Raw genomic sequence first — 20,673 nt, 5'->3', positions numbered from 1 at the left:
CTGATACTTCATCGTATTCTTTCAATTTAGTATGTAACATCTTTATAGACTTTTCAAGTTGTGTTAAGTACACAATAATATCATCAGCAAATAGGCTAATTTTAAATTTTTCATTTATTTTTATTCCCTTTATTGTTTTATCTGATCTTATCAATTCTGCTAATGCTTCTATAGCTAAAACAAAAAGGGAAGGTGATAGTGGACATCCCTGTCTAGTTGGCCTATTTACAGAGAAGAATCTGAAATATACCCATTAGTCAATACTCTTCCCTTAGGTTTGTTATATAAAGCCTTACTCCAGTTAATGAATCGTTATGGTACTTTAAATTTCTGTAATACTTTAAACAAGAAACTCCATTCAAGCCTATCAAAGGCCTTTTCAGCATCTGATGCTACTGCAACTGTTTGTTCTTTCCTTGTTTAACTTGATTAACTGAATCAAGTTAAGAAACTTACAGATATTATCAGCTGATCTATTTAAAAAAAATCCTGTCTGGTCTAATTTCACTAATTTTTGTAAATAATTTGTTAGTCTATTTGCTAATAATTTTGCAATGAGTTTGTAATCTGTATTTAACAAAGATATTGATCTATATGAGGATAGTAATAAAGGATCTTTTCCTTTTGTTGATATTACTGAAATTATAGCCATTATACAAGATTCAGGTAAGTCTTGAGTTTTTCCCACTTGTTTTAATACTTCTAAAAAGGGTGGAATTAATAATTCTTTGAAGGCTTTTTAGAACTCTGTGGGAAATTCGTCTTCACCTGGCACTTTAGTATTTGATAAAGACATTAGTATATCATAAACTTCTGTAATAGTCAATGACTTTGACAGTTTGCATTGTTCCTCCAAATCTAATTGAGGTAATGTAGTGCTGGACATAGCCAAGAAAGACTCAGCCACCACATTGAAAGTCATTAATGACTGTTTTTTATTCAAATTCAGCTCGCGCCCTTTTAAGGGCAGCATGAGCTCAGTCACCTTGTGCATTGTGACATCATAATTGCTGCCCCAGGCGCGCGCTGGGCAGGAGACTTGAGGCAGGGAGAAAACCCTGACAGCGCCATCTTCCCATGGCTGCCCCGCCATGTGTTGTTACATGCGGGGCCGGTTTGCCATGAGAGAGTGCGCCGCCACAGTAGGTCAATATGGGACAGAAAATCATCTATTTCAGAACTTTCTCCTAAAAATTCAGATTGATATAGTTGCTTATAAAATTTTTTAAAAATTCTCCTTAATTTCTTGTGGTTTGCATAAAATCTGATTGTTTTCCTTCTTTGTTGCTACAATATTTCTTATTGTTTGTTCTGTTTTTAATTGCAAGGCAGAATTTTGTGTTTTCTTTCCTAACTCTTAGTATCTTTGTTTAGTCCTCATAATCTTTTTCTACTCTATATACTTGTAATATATTTCAATTTTTTTCTGTCAATTGTCTTTTCTTGTCTATGTCATTTTGTTTTATTAAACATGGCACCATCAGTGTGTGACATCTTGGCTTCTCAGATGGCACTGTAAAGCTCTTTCGTGGCTTCACTCTCAATAGCAGAAGACTGCAGCAATTAGCATGGCCGAGAATTCTCTAGGCCCATAGAAGGGTGGGCTTTTCACCAGGATGTACTCTATCTTTGTTGAGCAGACTGATGTCACGAAAGAGACATTTGTGCATCAGTTCTTGTTATATAAATGCACAGTTCCCCTCCTCGAGTCTTGCCAGAAGCAGCAGCATTTCTGTCTGCCCTGAAGGAAATGAGGCCATCCAGCTTGATCACTAAGTCTGGAATGGTGTCCTGGAGCCACGTTTCTTCAATCAGCAAAGCACAGGAGCCTTGCAGTTTTCTCTGGTTCAGATACAGCCTTAGGAAATCCATGTTCTTCTCCAGTGATCTTACATTTAAGATCATAGGGAGCCGGGTTTGAAGGAGTTAATTCTCACTCTAACCCCTGCTTTTTATGCCTCCGTCTTTTCCAGGAGACTTCCAATGGCCTCCCACGCATCTCCCACGATCCACTTCGTGGTTGGCAACAGTCTGTGTTCCCTGCTTCAGTAGATTTAAGCCGCACTGAATAATATTGATGCAATCCACTAATTTGAAAGTCCACTTCACATTTTGTATTTTGATGAGTGTTCTCCAACCATAGATACAACTTAGTGGGTTGGGAATTTCATCATTTTCAGGACCTGAAGTGGCCACTGCAACCTTGTGTGCCACCACCCTGTGTGCAGAGTGAAAGGGGCCCTCAACGATTTTGTGCGCCCTCTTCAGACAACTATCCCAGTAGACCATGTCGATGGGCAAGTGGGAGACTCCAGTAATCTTCCCTGATCCTCTTATGATCCTGCTGATTGATCTCCGATCTATTTCTCTAAGGCAAATGTGCCACACTGTGATGCAGCCAGCCAGCACGGTCTCAATAATGCTCCTGTAAAAGGTTGACATGATGGTGCCAGTTTCCTTGTCTGCTTCATTCTGGTCAAGTGAATTCGGAGTTGCACCTTTCTGACAAATGAGGAGATGATGTGCTTCTACCATAGGTCACTTGTTAAGTGGACTGTAAGGAACTTGGTGCTCTCTACTCTCTCTCCACCTCAGAGTCATCATATATACTCGTGTAATAGTTAATCCCGTGTAATCGTTGACCCTCCCCCATTTTATTTGGCCCTAATTTTCCATATGGCTCATGTAAAAGTTGACCACACCCATCCCCTCCTCCCCAGGTATTGGCTCCCAACACCCTGACTGCGGATCCTTGCCTTAGCCGCTTGCTCATCTGAGCTCCCAATTCCCTGACCATGGATCTCGCCTTCAAAGACCGCCCAAACCAGCTCCTGACACTTCAGCCACCTGCACAGCAGAGCTCCTGATGCCCAATTGTCTGCCCACCGAGCTCCCGAAGCAGCGATCGCCAGCCCACCAGTCTCCCGACCCCCTGCCCACCTGAACTTCCAACGCCTCGGTCATGCTCTTTCCTAGGCCCAAGCGCCCACCCTTACGAGCTTCCGATGCCTTCAGTGGCCAAGTATTGATTGTGGTCAAAAGTATGACTCATGTAAAATTCAGCCTTCCCAAATTTGACCTGAAATCATGGTCCAAAAATCTTGACTATTACACAAGTATATTGATGGAGGGTGGTCCATGATTTATCTTCTTTGCCTTGTCCACATTGAGACTCAAATTGTTAATTACACACAATATCACGAGATTTTCCACCTCTTCTATGTAGTGCAAATCATTGTTGTTGCTGATGAGGCCGACTACTGGTCTGTCATCTTCAAATTTGATGACTCAGTTGGAGCTGGATCTGGCAATGCAATTGTGGGTCAGTAGCATAAACAGGAGTGGGCTTAACACAGCCCTGAGGTGTGCCAGTACTCAGCGTGACATGACGGTGCTTGGTGTTCTGCTACTGATCCGGGTGGAATCTAGTTGCAGAGAGAGATACTGAGTTCCAGTGAGGATAGCTTCTCGAACAGCCTCTGGGGAATGATTGTATTAAAAGCAGAGCTGAAGTCAGCCTGGCATCATTCTCCAGATGGGTCAGGATCTGTGAAGGGACAAGGCTGTAGCATTATCAGTGGAATAGTTTCTTCTACAGGCAAATTGAAATGAGTCTAATGTTTCTTCAAGGTGTGCTTTGATGTATTCCATCACCAGATGCTCAAACCATTTCATAATAGTGGAGGCAATAGTTATTGAGGCTTGATTTTGTCATCCTTTTTGACACTGGGATGATGGTGGCTGTTTTGAAACCTACAGTGAAGTGTTGAAGATGTCTGGGAAGACCTCCATCAATTGGTGTGCACAGTCCTGGTATGTTACCTGGTTCCACTGCCTTGTGTTGGTTTGCCTTGGATATGGCTCTCATAATCTTGGTCATGGCCATGCAGGGGGCCATTCATCAGGGGACACGGAGCCTTCTTCGGTGGCTTTCTCCATTCTCTTTCCTCATTAAGATATTCTTTAAAATCTCATTTCACCAAGATTCTGGGCTCCTCTACTAACTTCCTCTTTTGGATTGGTCAAATAACACCATGGATGTTTTACTACATTAAGAGTGCCATAAGTGCACACTGATGTTGTATACTCTTTTATGATTGAGAAGTAGTTTTCACAATACCTTCACTTGTCAAAATACCATACGGGGTCTGTTTTTGGAACAAGTTGCCAGAGGAGCTTGTATGACGTTCAAGATTCATGAATGGAAAAGATTTAAAGGGATATGGCATTGATGAATTTGGCCAAAAGGCCTGCTTCTATATTGTATAATCCAGTGGTTCTCAACCCTTTTCTTTCCACTCACATACCACTTCGAGTAATCCCTTTGCCATCAGTGCTCTGTGATTAGTAAGGGATTGCTTAAGGTGGTATGTGGGTGGGAAGGGAAAGTTGAGAATCACTGCTCTAGACTCAATTGTTACTGAAATATTTTGCTGGAGAAAAATTGTCGTTGGCCCATTTCCTCTGGAGTTATGAAACCGTGCACGTAACAAGTCAATCAGGTATGATTAAAACTGGTTTTCAAACTTTTTCTTTCCATCCACATACCACCTTAAGCAATCCCTTACTAATCACAGAGCACCTGTGGCATAGAGAATACTTAAAGTGGTATGTGAGTGGAAAGAAAAAGGTTAAGAACCACTGTTGTAAACAATTCAAAATTGGATGAATGCTAGCTCAGTTGTTACTACAATGCTCATGGCTCTCCATTTCACCGAACAAACTTCCCTGTAAAATGAAAGTTGTCTTTGTCAGACAGTGCTTTAGTTTTCTCTGCACCTTCTGGGAAATTTGATTTTTTCTGTAGTGATGATTAGAAATGAAGTGTGCACCAATACTCCATCCACATGATGAAGTGTGCACCAATACTCCATCCACATGATGAAGTGTGCACCAATACTCCATCCACATGATGAAGTGTGCACCAATACTCCATCCACATGATGAAGTGTGCACCAATACTCCATCCACATGATGAAGTGTGCACCAATACTCCATCCACATGATGAAGTGTGCACCAATACTCCATCCACATGATGAAGTGTGCACCAATACTCCATCCACATGATGAAGTGTGCACCAATACTCCATCCACATGATGAAGTGTGCACCAATACTCCATCCACATGATGAAGTGTGCACCAATACTCCATCCACATGATGAAGTGTGCACCAATACTCCATCCACATGATGAAGTGTGCACCAATACTCCATCCACATGATGAAGTGTGCACCAATACTCCATCCACATGATGAAGTGTGCACCAATACTCCATCCACATGATGAAGTGTGCACCAATACTCCATCCACATGATGAAGTGTGCACCAATACTCCATCCACATGATGAAGTGTGCACCAATACTCCATCCACATGATGAAGTGTGCACCAATACTCCATCCACATGATGAAGTGTGCACCAATACTCCATCCACATGATGAAGTGTGCACCAATACTCCATCCACATGATGAAGTGTGCACCAATACTCCATCCACATGATGAAGTGTGCACCAATACTCCATCCACATGATGAAGTGTGCACCAATACTCCATCCACATGATGAAGTGTGCACCAATACTCCATCCACATGATGAAGTGTGCACCAATACTCCATCCACATGATGAAGTGTGCACCAATACTCCATCCACATGATGAAGTGTGCACCAATACTCCATCCACATGATGAAGTGTGCACCAATACTCCATCCACATGATGAAGTGTGCACCAATACTCCATCCACATGATGAAGTGTGCACCAATACTCCATCCACATGATGAAGTGTGCACCAATACTCCATCCACATGATGAAGTGTGCACCAATACTCCATCCACATGATGAAGTGTGCACCAATACTCCATCCACATGATGAAGTGTGCACCAATACTCCATCCACATGATGAAGTGTGCACCAATACTCCATCCACATGATGAAGTGTGCACCAATACTCCATCCACATGATGAAGTGTGCACCAATACTCCATCCACATGATGAAGTGTGCACCAATACTCCATCCACATGATGAAGTGTGCACCAATACTCCATCCACATGATGAAGTGTGCACCAATACTCCATCCACATGATGAAGTGTGCACCAATACTCCATCCACATGATGATGAGAGCATCAATACTCCATCCACATGATGAAGAGAGCATTAATAGTCCACATTATTAAGTCATGATAGTTTCCTACTGCTCTTGTTTTCTTCACTAAATTTCATTTATTTAATATTTAAGTTGTTCCTGTATCTTTTTGTAAGTTATTCTTCATCTTCAGTTTGCCCAAGCGAAAAGCAAATATTTGTTTTGTTTAAGTACATTGTTTTTTTTTGTGTAAAATTTAACATTGAAAATAAAAAGGATGATTATGGATATAATACTTCTTTAAGGGTCCTTTTTATGGATCCTACTTCTGTGAATCTTATTAAGCAGAACTGAATGTCCTAGGTGTGAATACAGTATGTACAAGCCATTAAAATAAAATAAAATGCAGGAGGTGGTGGTATCGGAGGAGGTGGCAGTATTTATGTATGGTTTTTAGACTGCAGTGTTTGGAAAATTGTGGAAAAAAATTAACATAATTTCTACCCGTGTGGTCGTTCACACTGGGCGCCTTTTTAGACTGCAAGCACCTGAGTGCAATAGTCCCAGCTGTTTGACGTGCAGTAGAGCGGATGACCGTCAACTAATTTTTCTGGTACAATTTACACTGCCGGCTTCCTCCAAAAAGTTGTAAGGGCCCTGCATGATAAATAGCATTGCAGGAATTGACTCAAAATTCCTACACATTGCTTTTCAGGGTGTCCATCTAACGGCAAAATTCCTTGATTATGCTGTTACATGCCTGCAGTCTTAAAAAATAGACATTCAGTGTCTCTAAAAGGAGCCTTTTGCCTCCCTTTCTTGTCTTGGTGGAGACAGTTATCTTTTTGTGCCTTTATGGCAAAGAAAAGTAAACAAATTTTGTGTACAGGACAAAAAGCTTTGATCTTGAATTGTCAGCTCTCAGTGTGACTTTTTAGTCACAGAAAAGTAATAGTAATTTTAGTAGTGTGTCAAAACAATAACCAGTATCCATGGGGATTAAGTGTTGTCTTTCTTGTACCTTGTTACTGAGTTTTTGCTGCTGTGCAGAAAGGATTATTAATTGTTGACCATTGAAAGCTCTGAAAAATGTTTGATTTTTATATGTTTATCTGTTTCACCTGTTGATAGTTTAAATTCTGTAAAGGAATGATTGTCAAGTAATACGGTTTAAAGGTGGAAGGTGTGACATTCTTCTGCCCCTGATAAGCATATGTGAACTGATTTATCCTTTAAGAGAGAGCTAATCCAGTATAGTTTGATTCTGGAGTTACAATTTTATGGTGCTAAGGCACAGCTATCCCCAAGAAGTGCCTCCTTGAGTTTTGCCAATAAAACTAGCTGGAACCATTTGTACTTGTAGAACAGGTTGGATTTGAGAGATTTTAACTGTCATAAACCACCGCCCAGACACGGCACAAGGCCAACTCACGTCCCCAGCGAACTGCTTAACGCAGAGTACGTTTTTATTTGACGGGGCCCGCCCGCGGCACCTCTGTAGAGACCTTAGGAGAGGCCGTATAAGGTTGTCCAGCGTTCAGGGTCTACATTCACAGTGTACCTCGGCGGCAGGCGGAAACTGTTTACTGTGGACAAGCTGAAGCCAGCACACCTCGAGCCCACCGAACCAGTGATTGTGGCCCAGCCCAAGAAGTGAGGCCGCCCAGCTAAAAAGGACATTGGTGCCGGTACAGGGGGGGTGGGGGTTGGCTGTGTGGCGGCACACCATTAGGCAGGTGAACTGGCCCCGCTTGTAATCCACGTGGCGGGGCAGCCGGCCAAAATGGCTCCTTCAGGGGTGGTTTCCCTTTCTCAGCACAGGGCTCAGAAGCCCACACTGGGGGAACCACGTGACGCCCGGGTGACATCAGCGCCCCCAGCACAGTTCTCAGCTAGGTCTGGGCTGGGAGTATAAGTCCAGCCCAGCAGCCTGTAATAAATCAGTTCTGCTCACTGAGCTCAACCCGTCTGGTTGTGTGTTTTTTCAGAGGCAGTGTCGCTGCCACTACAATCTACATATTAGTTAATCTTTGTCTGTCCTACCATCAGCCTTTGATTTGGCAATTTTTTTTCTTTTCTACTTCCACCAAGTTAATCTATGTGAAAACAGTGAATTGCATTGAATATTTGGTTTGCATAAATAGGCCACATGAATCATCATTGTTTTTATTCCTGCTACAAAAGAGTTCTCAATGCAGGAGACCATCACGTAAAAAAAACAGATAAAGAATCAGGATATTTCTTAAGCAGCATTATTATTGTATCATACTTGCTTGTATGCTTGTGGGAAGCTTAGTAAATTTAAGGGGGTGACCAAACTTCAGCCCCCGGGACAATTGCACATTTTTGAGTTGCCTGTTAGAACATGGTCCTTAACAATAAATTGCCTGTAGGTACATTGCACTACTTAATTTCGACACTAGATGTCGCTGCCATTTAAACAACTACAAGACCGACTGTAGGAATGATACTCATTGATTAAAAATATTTAGCTCAGTTGATTAAACATGGCGGAACTGAGAAGATGGAAAATAGCAAGAAAGTGCAAAAAATTTCAGACAAGGTAGAAAAATTAATACTTTTTCCACAGAATTCAAATGGAAGTATGTTTGTGTTTGATTTGCAAGAAATTTGCTAACTTTAATAACACATTGCATCATAATCTTTGAGGTGGACACTTGGGGTATGAATTGTATTCACTGAGAGTTGTGGAGGAATATATAAGAGCAGAACATACAAGAATACCTACTGCATGTGAGCACATCAATCAACTATTGTTAAATCAGTACTGTACTGTTCAGTGGTGTTATAGTTATTTAGATGGAAAATAAATTTTTGGGTTTGTGGCCATGCTAATGAACTGAGCAGAAGTGTTTTAAAAGAGCTCTCCACAAAAAGTATTAAAAAGACGGTTTAAAAGCTCAAAACCCAGAATTTTATTGACAAAAATGGATAAAACAAATACTAAATGATCGAGGCAACAGAAAATAAAAATTGAAGTGACAGCTCAGCAAGAAAAATCGAGTTGATCCCTGAGAGGAGTGACTCAGCAGGGGCCTTGGGACTGGCTGAAGTCAGCAGAGCTGGGGAATTGGTCCAAGATGTAGCCTCCACCCTGAACATGATGGAAACTTTATGCAGTCGTTTTACGAGTATGGAATCAGTGATGACATATAGCAGAGAAATAATGGAAATTAAATAAGTTCTGGAAGACTTAAGTGAACAAATTCAGAGGCTGAGCTGGACAAAACAAAAAACAGGCTGAAGGCACTAGAAGAAAAAGCAAAAATATGGGATACAGAAAAGAAAGGATTGATGGACCATATGGAAAATTTTGGCAGACATAACAATGTAAGAATCATTGGGCTGAGAGAAGGAATAGAGGGAAAAGATGTGGTGAGTTTCTTTGAAATATGGATCCCACAAATGCTGGGACAAAATAAGTTTTAAATTATTTAACCATATTAGACAGTTCCTATGGAATAATAAGGTACCAAGAATTGCACTGGAAAAACTGACATGGGACTACGGCCTAGCTGAACAGGCTAGATTTCTTGCAGCTTTCTTAACTTTCTTCAAATGGGAATGTACTCAATGGAGGAGGGGGAAGAAAGGACTTTAGTGATTTGAAACTCCATTTATAGATAAAGAAAAAGACAGATAAACCCATTCTAATACATATGATTGGAACATGGGAAGAAATTAATGAATGTTTGGGAAAAAAAGTAGGGATATCAATAAAAGCACCATTGTGTAAAAATGTGTTATTGCCTATGAACATGGGCAATAGAATATTAAATTTGCGATATGACATAGGTATAAGATTTATTAAGGACTGTTACACAGAAGGAACTCTTATTTTCTTTGAATAATTAAAACACAAAGATGGAGTAGCCAGTGAGGCCTTCTGCTTTCTCCAGCTTAGATCATTCTTAAGAGAAAGATGGGGACCAATGCTGACCCCATCTGAAATTAGTGAACCTGAACGAACAGTTTGGATGGGGAATACATCCAAATTTATAACAAAAATGTAATATGCTCTCCAGAGTGAAAGTGCAAAACAAAGGTTGCAGAGGTCAAGCGAAAGATGAGAGTCAGACTTGGGTGTGGTGATTTCAGAAAGAAGCTGGTCAGATTGGTGTAAGGACTGCATGACATGATTTATAAATGCAAGATATTGACTGGTTCAGTATAATTTTTTACACCAATTATATCTTACCCCACAAAAGTTACACAGATCAAAGGTTGAAATTTCAGAGATGTGTTTCAGATGTGGGATTGAGACAGGAACATTTTTACATGCCATGTGGCCGTGCATGAAAGTGAGGCCATTTTGGTAATAAATCGCAGAAAAATTAACTAGGATAACAGGAGTGGCCTTCACGGGCGACCCGGAGCTATAACCATTAGATAATATCGTGGAAATAAGTGACAAATTGACCAAATTATCAAATCTCATTTATAAAAATAGCACTGGCGGTTGTGAAAAAATGTATCACTATCACTTGGAAGTCCGACTCCCCTCTACTCAGCACGATGGACTGCGGAAATGAACAGCTGTATACCTATGGGAAAAAAATCACATATAACTAAAGAATAAATATGACATTTTTGTATAGGTCTGGCAGCCATACCTGGACCACATAGGGGCCCAGATACAGAAATAAAAAGGACTACAAGAAAGGGTATGAAAGTATCTATTATACATACAGAAACTTATTTTTCCCAACTTTATATACTTAAAAAATATGTAAGCTCTGACAGTGAACAGATCTGTCTGTATGGAAGGGGAGGAGGGAGGGAAGACCTTTTGCTTTTGTTAGTAATGTTTGTAAGAAAAAGTTAATATTTAAAATATTTAAAAGTTTATATTTAAAATGTCACTATAAAATTTTTGAAAAAAAAAGGAAAAAAGAAAAGAATTTTCAATAACACAGGGATTTTCTGGTCTAAAAACACGGTTTTACTTGCAGTGTAACTAGTTGAAAACTGCTGGGCTTAGCATTGTTTGGCCTGTGCCTCCTTGTATTTTTCTGTATGTGGCCCATAACGAAAATATTTAGCCACCCCTGCTAAAGGGAGGGAGCAAGGAATAGAGACTTTTGCCATTAAGGTGGATGGGAGAAGATGGGAGGAGGATTGCACGGTTCCTAACTGCCAGCATAGTTGGAGAAAATTATCTTTTTCTGTACCATGTAATTCACTGAAATTTACTAATTTCCAGAGACACAATAAGTTGCAATACAAATATATACCCTCTAAAAAGTTATGGAATATTAGCCTTGCTGTTTTGTGTATACTTCTATGACTCTTCAACATTTTACAATCCTTTGGACCTTTATAGCTTTCCTTTGAACTTTCAGAGCTGTAAGGTTGAGTTCTGTACTCAAAATCCTTGTTTTGGAGACCACAGGTACACTAGTCATCTGAAACAGATTGCTCCAGCAATGTTGGAGCCTTTCTCATTTTTTTTACACATATGGTCCTTTTACATAAATTAAAGTAGAAAATATTGTACTTTATTGGAACAGTATAAAAGGGTGAGGCCAGTGGGATGGAGGCTAATAATGAGGAAGGAATGCAAAATATTTCCATACAGATAATGGTAAGAAAGTATGTGACAGGTGAGGAAAAGGTAAAGGAAAACATTGAAAACTTGCTGATCATTTTCCAGTGGATGTGGTCATGTAAAGCTTAAATGTAAGTGAAACTGGTGCTGCCTTTATCTAGGAAGTTAAAGGCTTTTTTCCCATCAACATTCTCCTATGAATCTGTTATCTGTGAGAAGTAAAATATTTGGGACAATTGAGCTGACCAGAGAGCAATTTTAAATTAATCAATTCAAAATCTTTATTACAAATCTTAACTTGACATCCTTGGAGAAAATTCATTCCAATTTTAATAGAACTGTACCACAATCCTTGTGGTCAAATTACATTGATGACTTGTTGTTGATTTATTCTTGTCTTAAATGTAGATATATTCAACAGAGTTAGACTGAATACTTGATTGCAACTAGGCATGTTCAAGCTGACAGATACATTTCAAAACAATTCATTTACTTGAAATGTTTACAGAGTATGTTTCTTTTAACTGGATTTACTGTATTATTTCAGGTAAAAATATAAGGGGTCCTGGTCTGTGTTTATTTCATAGAATGTTGTCATTACGATTATACTGTATTATTTAGTCATTATCAAATTGCTTTTTGTAGAATTTCTCATGAAAATTAGTTCTGCACATCCTATTTTACAAAACTGCTGATCTCTTAAAAGTACATAGTTGGTGGTAATGTTGAAGGACATCCTGAGGTTTTGTGCTCTCTGCAGTAGCATATAGATTATAGGAACATGGCATTTTCCAAGCCATCCTTTATCTAAAATGTTCTGACAATAAACTTCAATTCATTAAAAAAAAATGTTAACATTGGAAATGATAAACCGACTTTGGTGACATTTGAATGTGCTACACAAAGCATATGATGTCACTGGGTTGATGAAACAATGCTTCACAAGATTCTGTGTAAACAGTTCCAGCTTTTTAATTTTATTATTGGGGAGCTGGATAGGTGCATTGGAGAGATTTCTGGAAACTTTTTCTATGCATATATTCTTTGTTGCTAATAAGATTGTTGCTGGTTCATCAGAGTGACTGGACCACCACCAGCAGCAACATTTTCCAGCTCCAAGAAACACACTACAGAGAGAGAACTACGGCATATATCAAGTTGTCTCAAAAGGGTGGATTGGGTGAGGCTCTTGGACCACAGTTTGGGTAGTTCAGTGCAATGTTTTCAATCTCCAAACCTGGAATGTAATATGTGTGTTTGTTTTGCAGGCGAACGACCTTACAAATGCCCACAGTGTCCTTACTCAAGTTCTCAGAAAACTCACTTGACCAGGCACATGCGCACACATTCAGGTTAGTATAATGAGTGGTGAGTGGGCCCAAGTTTGCTGAAATATCACATGAGTTAATGGAAAAACCACGTGTCTTTATGTAAGGATTCAATGTTTCAATGAATGTGAATTAAAATTCTGCCATGTGGTTTCAGAATTTTATTTATTTCAATAAGAGATCTGAAAATAATTTTGTTTTAGAAATGATGACCATCAAGCCATTGTTTGCCTTGCAAACCCAATGAATTCAGATGTCCTTTCAAGAAGGAGAGTTCTCTTGCTGGTTTTGACAGTTTAGTATCAGTATTGAAGAGTATCTCTCTCTCCTTTTGATCTGTTTTCCTTTTTGGTTTCTTTTCCTACACTCCCCTCTCACCTATTTTGTTCCTTCCCAGTCCTGATTTCACTCACGGAATCCGCTCCTCCATCTGGTTCCCACTGTCACTTTTCTCAGTTAATAGATTCTAGCACTGTGTCTCCATTTACTACCTTCTCCTTCTGTCACTTCTATCTGCCTTTTAATTTCTTTTATTGCTTTCACCATCACCTACCTCGCCTCTATGTTCCAGTTATACCCCTCTCCCTCCCCTACCTGTCCCCATTTGTCTCTTATTCTTCACCCCTCCTTGGTTCACGTATCACCTTCTGTCCCTGGCTCAATCCTCTCCTTTGCTTCTTTTTAACTGGATAACTTTCCTCTCCACACTTAATTCTCATTCAGTCCTCCAGCAGTTTTCTTTTTGCTTTTAATCATGGTTGACATGTGACTTTTTGAACTAGCCTACCAAGCTATTTATCTCTTTCAAAATTTTACTTTTTAGAAATGGACAAAAAAAATATAGAACAGAGGTGGACAACCTTTTTTTAAAACTCACGTTCCATCTTAAATGCTTCCTATGCCATAAATGCTTTTTGATTAGTAAGGGATTGCTTAAGGTGATATATGAGTGGAAAGAAAAAGGTTTGAAAACTTCAGATTTAATCGGACCTAATTCATTTATGTGCACGGTTTCATAACTCCAAAGGAAATGGGGCAATGACAATTTTTCTCAAGCAAAATATTTCCGTAACAATTGGGTCTAGAGCAGTGGTTCTCAACCTTCCCTTCCCACTCACATACCACCTTAAGCAAGCCTTTACTAATCACAGAGCACCTATTGCAAAGGGATTAATTAAGGTGGAATGTGAGTTTTTTTTTAAAAAAGGTTGCTCACCCCTGGTATAGATGTGTCCAAGAATTTTAAAGTCTTGAAAATTATATATTTATTTTGTTTGAAACTAGTGGTTCTTCAATCAGGAAATCGTTTTCATCTAATGTTTTATTTTGTATTGGAAGGGCTCAACTTCAATTCAGTCCCACCTGTGTTAAATATTTTTATTAATATGCCTTTCTTGCCCCTCTTGGACATTCATGTTGCAGTAAATTCTCTCATGGTTTTTAACCCTACTTAGTGAATTCTAGCAAGCCCTTCAATCTTAGAAAGCAGGCTCAAGCCTATTCTGCTATTTGATGGTCATAATTATAAGTCATAGGGTAAAAAAACTTTGACTGATTTTCACATACCCAATTTAACTTCCTTTAGAATGTTTTACTGAATTGCTTATAAGATTCAGTAATAGGAAAATATATTTTATCTCTATTAAAAAATTCAACTGGTACAGGTTTATAGATGGTGTGTTCAACTCTTTTAACTTTGACACATTTCAGATTTTTAAAAAAAGTTTTGCTGTTTCAGGATGTACAGTTATGAGTATGAATTATTAGCAGACTTGTAGATCCAGCTTGATAAATTAATGAGCAGCTGAACCATGAAAATCAACCAGGTTCAAATGTCAGTCTCTCCCTCCATTGGGTTAGCTGATCTTAGCCAGGCTTACTGTAGCTATGCTACAAATCACTGTGGTCCTGCAATGTTAGGAATGGGAAAATCAGCCAGTAATACTTCACGAATATTTGAGTGATGTCTGCTGGAACTGGAACAAGATTGGGGATACTGGCATGTGCTTGGCAGTGTAATGCTGACTCATGGATAAAAAAGATAGTAATCTGACTGAGTAATGATAAATATTGCTGGCAAGTGTGAAACACTAAGAAAAAAACACCTTCAAACCTTGGTATTGACAAAAGAAGAAAAAATAATCTTGATGATTTACAAAACTTGCATTTGCCTGCCCTAGGCACATAGAATAAAGTTACCTTGAAGAGAACCATTAATTTATCTGATTGGTTGTCTCCAAGTTTTGTGCACTCTTTTGTACTTGGAAGCTTTGCAAAGTTTCAGGATCTAATAAATGTTGATCTGTGCTATTTAGGATTCTATGATGACTTTTTACCGATATTCAAACTTCAGAAATAGTTTGTTTATTGTTATATGTACCAAGATGCAGTGATAGAGTTTGTTTTAAGTACTTTCCAGCTACACAGCTCATATCTTGTGCTCAGATAAGACTTAGTGCAGAAATGCAGATTTACAGAGAGAGATCAAAAGGTACAGAGCAAAGACAACATGATTTCACTATTATTTGGTTAATTCAGGAGTGTGCTAACATTAGGAAAGAAACTGTCCCTGAATCTGGTGGTGCTTGATCCCATACTCATGAATCTTCTCAACAGGAGTGGGGGAGAGTGACAAAGAGGGTATGGCTGGGGTTGGATAAGTCTTTCAGTATATGTTGGCTACTTTTCCAAGAAGTGAGGTATAGTTGGAGTTGATAGAGGAATGTGTAATGGCCTGAGCTACGCTCTCAACCCCTCAGTTTCTTGCTGTCTTTGGCAGAGCAATTCCCGTATTACACGGTGATCCACCCTGACTGAACGCTTTGGAACTTGAAACTGCCTATCACTTCCACATAATCACCATTGATGTGGACTGAAGAGGAAGTTCCTCCTTCATCCTCTTCAAAATGTCAATAACCGGCTCCTTGGTCTTGCTAACAATGTCCTGGCATTAAGCCACTAGTTTCTGTACTCTGACTCATCAGAGATCCTGTTTATAATGGTGTTGCTGACCACAAACTTATAGAGTTGAAGCGGTATTTAGTCTCACAACCATGGGTGTACAGGGAGTATAGAAGAGGCCTGAGTACATGGTCTTGCAGAGCCCGATGTTGAGATTGATCATGGAGGATCCTCACTGACTGTGGCCTACAGGATAGGAATTGCCTGAAGCCAAGGTTTTCAGAGTTTGGGGATGTCTATATGGTACTATTATGTTTAAGCAGAATTATAGTTGATGAATCTTAGTCTGGAATAGGCATCCCTGTTGTTTAGGTGTTCCAAGGGAGATGGTATCTTGTATGACAACATATTGAAGGCCTTTTGAGTGTTCAAATAGATCACATCCATTGGTTCCTAAATATGTTAAGATATTTGAGAAATCTGTGATTTTTTTTGTTTGAAGTTGCAACCTCAAAAAGTGTTTTGTAAATTTGCCAACATGATTTCCTATTTATAATTCATATTGATTGTGCCAAATCCTACTTATATTTTCTAATTGCCCTGTTAACACTAATTAGTCTATATCTTCTTTTGTTACTCCCTTGTTTCTAAAATAATAGGGTTACATTTATTCCCATGCCAATCTGGGGGAACTGATCCAGAATGTATGGATTTTTGGAATTGGAAATCAAAGCATTCACACTCTCCATGATCATCTTTTTCTAAACCTACAAAATGCAGATTATCTGGTCATGGGACTTAATGTCTTTCGGTCCCATTAATATCTTACTTTAGTTGTGAGCAAATGCTAAATTGTTTCAATTCCTCATTCAATTTAGTAAACAATACCGACTCTGTTATCATTACATATTTTATTACCCTGTACTATTGCCTTGTCCTTTTTCTGGTCCACAAAAACTAGATCTCTCCCCTTCCAATCAAGTTCATTTTCAGCTTTGAGCAGACATCTTTAACCTAATCCTTACAGAATGTAGCCTTTGTGACTGATGTTTGTGGTTGTAGAAACAGTATCTGTTCCCTGACTATTCTGCCCTTGATCATTAGAATATTCCCTTTTCCTTCCCCATATTGAATTGCCTTCTTTATCCCGATGCTGTAGTAAGCATCCTCATCTTTCTTGCATGTCTAATCTCTTTCACACACACTTCCAATTGCATTCTGGAAGTCCCATCAGTGCCACTTTCTGGTTCCCCATACCTGTTACATTCTGCAGTGCTTAATCTAAGGGGGATTTTGGCCTCTTGGATTAGTGACAAGGGAAAATTCTTCCCTTAAGTATCGAGGTGTTTTAATCTTGTACTCCAGCTCATCAGCTCCAAGCCAAAGTTTATCTGTGAGAGAGGTCCAGAAAAAGCAGCTTTCAATTTGATAACCTGTTCGTATTCAGCCCACAGTATTGTGCTGACCTATATAAACTTACTCAAAAAAACTAAACCTTTCTACATCATAACCCCCCCCCCACCTATTTTTCTTTCACCCATGTGCCTGTCTAAGAGTCTTTTAAATTGTACCAGCCTCCACCATGATAACTGGCAATGCATTCCAGGCAGCCACTACTCTCTTTTAAAAAAAAATTACTTGCCCCTGACATCTCCGCTCACTTTGTACAGATGTCCTCTGGTGTTTGCTACTCTCACCCAAGGAAAAACATGCTGGCTATTCTTTCTATGCCTCTCATAACTTTGTGCACCTCTATTAAGTCACCTCTCATCCTTCTTCACTCCAAGGAGATCAGCCCTAGCTCTGCTAACCTTGCCTCATAAGACATGTTCTTCAATACATGCAACATCCTGGTAAATCTCCTCTGCATTCATACCTTCCAAATCCTTTTTCGAATGAGTTGACCATAACTGAACACAATATTCCAAGCGTGATTAATATTAGAAGAGTTGTAGAACTGTAACATTACCTTGTGACTTTTGAGCTCAAGTTTCTTAACTACCCTATCACCCTGCACAGCAAACTTGAGAGATCTATGAACTTGCTTCCCAAGGTCCCCCTGTTCTTTTACACTGTTAAGAATCCTGCCATTAACCACGTACTCTGCCTTCAAGTTTGTTCTTCCAAAATCCATTACTTCATACTTAACCTGATTGAACTCCATCGGCCATTTATCCACCTTATTCTACATCCTGTCTAGATCCTGTTGTTACCTATGACAACTTTCTACATTATCCACAACACCTCAAACCTTCATTATCATCCCTCTACTTCTTCATCTAAGTCATTTTTAAAAATCATAAAGAGCAGGGGTCTTGGAACAGATCCACTAGTCACTGACCTCCAGGCAGAATATGCTTCATCCACTACTACTCTCTGCTTTCTGTAGGCAAACCAATTCTGAATCTACACAGCCAAGGTTCTATAGATCCCATGCCACTTGACTTTCTCATCGAGTTTACCATGGGGGACCTTGCCGAGTGCTTTCAATAGAAGTATGGGTGCATGATCCCATATCTTATGGAGAATGAGATATCATGCTTATTGTTTCATAGCACATTTTAGTTTGAGGGTTGTTATCTAGTTTACTGATTATGGCCATTGTTCACCGGTGCTAAAAATTGTTTGTTAAAATGGAATAGTGTTCAAAAAAGGTGCATGGAGTACAAGATATTTTAAAAGGAATGTCAACCTACCATAGATGCCTTTGTGTGAAATAATTTTGATTTCCAGAGACTTTTGGTGAAACTGAAAATGTATTTCGTTGTCGTAAGAAATTATGCTGCTGAAGACTTGCATTTTAAATGATGTTCATTCAGTGCCTAAAAATGCGACCCCCCCCCCCACCCCCCACACACACACACAGCTCTGTGATTAACTGTGTGCATGGTCATTTGCTTCAATGTTAAAAGTATGCATTCAAAATTGAAGTACAATTTTAGAGTCATGGTGATGAAATCAATCTCATTGCCTTTTGCCAGACCAATGCAATATGGAAAAAGATAATTCACTAAAATGTTCTGGTTATTTGCTATGAAATTTTCTGTGACAGGTTGGTGAATAATATAGATATTGACTTCAACATTTTTTTGATATATCCAGTATAATGGTTGGTCATGTGGATTGATATTGTAATCATAATGTAGTCATTCCTATTTGCCCTTGAAAAATTGGTGAACTGCTACAGTACTTCTGGTTCAGTTATTATCCCAGTTAAAACTCAATAATAGTGAAGAACCAGCAATATATTTCCAAGTCAATATGGTGAGCAGCTTGGATAGGAGCCTCCAGGTTCTGCTGCCTTGTTATTGGTGGTGAAGGATGCACATCTATGAGGTGTTGTCAGAATAGCCGGTAAGTAACAGTGGTGTAGATGATATGCACTGCTGGCATTGTGCATCAGTATCATAGGGAATTAATGTTCAGGGTGGTTGATGTAGTGCCAGTCCTTGTCCTCATCCAGACAAGTGGAGAATATTTTCTTAATACTGTAATTACAGAGTCACGTGACTAACATTGCTGATTCCTTAAGAAAGAGTATTGCACACTTGCACCAGTAGTCCAATTTTGAACCATGCACAAGGGATAGATTTAAATCCAATACAGGGTAAGGAACTATTCCAATAAACTAGTTGACTCAGTAAACAAACTGTTGTTTATTTTCTGATGATGACTGTGCTAGCAATCTAACGATACAATCTTTAATGACCGTTATTATCTTGTATGCTAGCACCAGCTTTTATTTGAACTCTGTTCCTGTATGCTGATGGCATCAGAAATGACCTGCTCACACCTTAACAGTTTTCGGCTTGGAAGCAGCAGCCTGAATAGTTAATGAATTAGCATATTTCTGGGAACTGAATGCTACTTAAGTACTTGCATAAGTGGATATATAACTTTTTAAAGTAATTCAATGGTCTAGTCCTCAGCCTGCTTTTGGATGATTATGGATTAACTGTACAATATTAAGCATGTTGCAACATTTGCTTTGTGTAGCTATGTGGAAACATCATGTGGATTGAGGAGTTCTCCCTACAAAGAGTTCCCAACCAAGTATATAACTGACTTGAACTCTACTTTTAAAAATTTAAAGAATGAACAGACTAGTTGTGGGGGGAAAAGCAGTGGATAGAATTTATTACTTGTTCAAATACGTGTCTGTTACAAAATGCAAATGTTGAGATTAAATATAGTCTATGGTCAATGAGAGAGTGCAAACTTGAGGCTCCATCACAAACTCTAGTCAATTGGAAGTTCACTGACTTTTTTGAACACAAATAAACAAAGGAGTTAATGTTGATATTATTGTTTCTCACAATATTTGAAGTTGATTGTGTTTGTATAGGTAAGACCAAAATGACAGAATGTCTACTGCTAGTTAAAAAGTTTCCTGCAGCATTGTGCTAGGTGAATAGTTGATTTTGGTGAGTTGTTTTCTTCTTCTGTTGTGATTGTTTCTGAAAATTATGGTTCTGCTGCCATTTCACTACATGTTAATTTCCATTTTTCTACAATGCCTTCACTGGACCAGCTGGTTTTTGAACTGCTCTATTATGGCAAATATTTTCTTTCGGGTTAGTATTGGTAGGTATCAATATTTAATTTGCAAAAATAGTTTTGAGCATGCTATGTTTTTCTTAAATAGGTTTCTCTACCCTTTTTATAAACTTGATGAGGTTATGATTCTGAATTTGTTCATTCCATCTGTATTCCCAACCTATATCTTTCTATTCCAATTCAATTTTCCCACCAATCTCTTGGGATTACCCATGATTCAGCAGC

The 20,673-nt window shown here is 39.0% G+C and overlaps 1 protein-coding gene across 2 annotated transcripts in view; it reads left to right on the top strand.

Annotated features, from left to right (window-relative positions):
- The window catches only part of rest (RE1-silencing transcription factor), a 44,730-nt gene that overhangs the window by 11,366 nt on the left and 12,691 nt on the right, over positions 1-20,673 (top strand). For both annotated transcript variants that reach the window (XM_069925286.1, XM_069925285.1), the window contains exon 3: positions 12,931-13,014. In XM_069925286.1, coding sequence (XP_069781387.1) covers positions 12,931-13,014 — 84 coding nt within the window. The remainder of the gene's footprint in view (positions 1-12,930; positions 13,015-20,673) is intronic.

The sequence above is a fragment of the Narcine bancroftii genome, chromosome 1, assembly GCF_036971445.1.
Source record: "Narcine bancroftii isolate sNarBan1 chromosome 1, sNarBan1.hap1, whole genome shotgun sequence".
In the NCBI taxonomy this organism is placed as follows: Eukaryota; Metazoa; Chordata; class Chondrichthyes; order Torpediniformes; family Narcinidae; genus Narcine; species Narcine bancroftii.
Note: the sequence above shows the minus strand (reverse complement) of the source record. Positions and strands in the feature narration are given on the sequence as shown.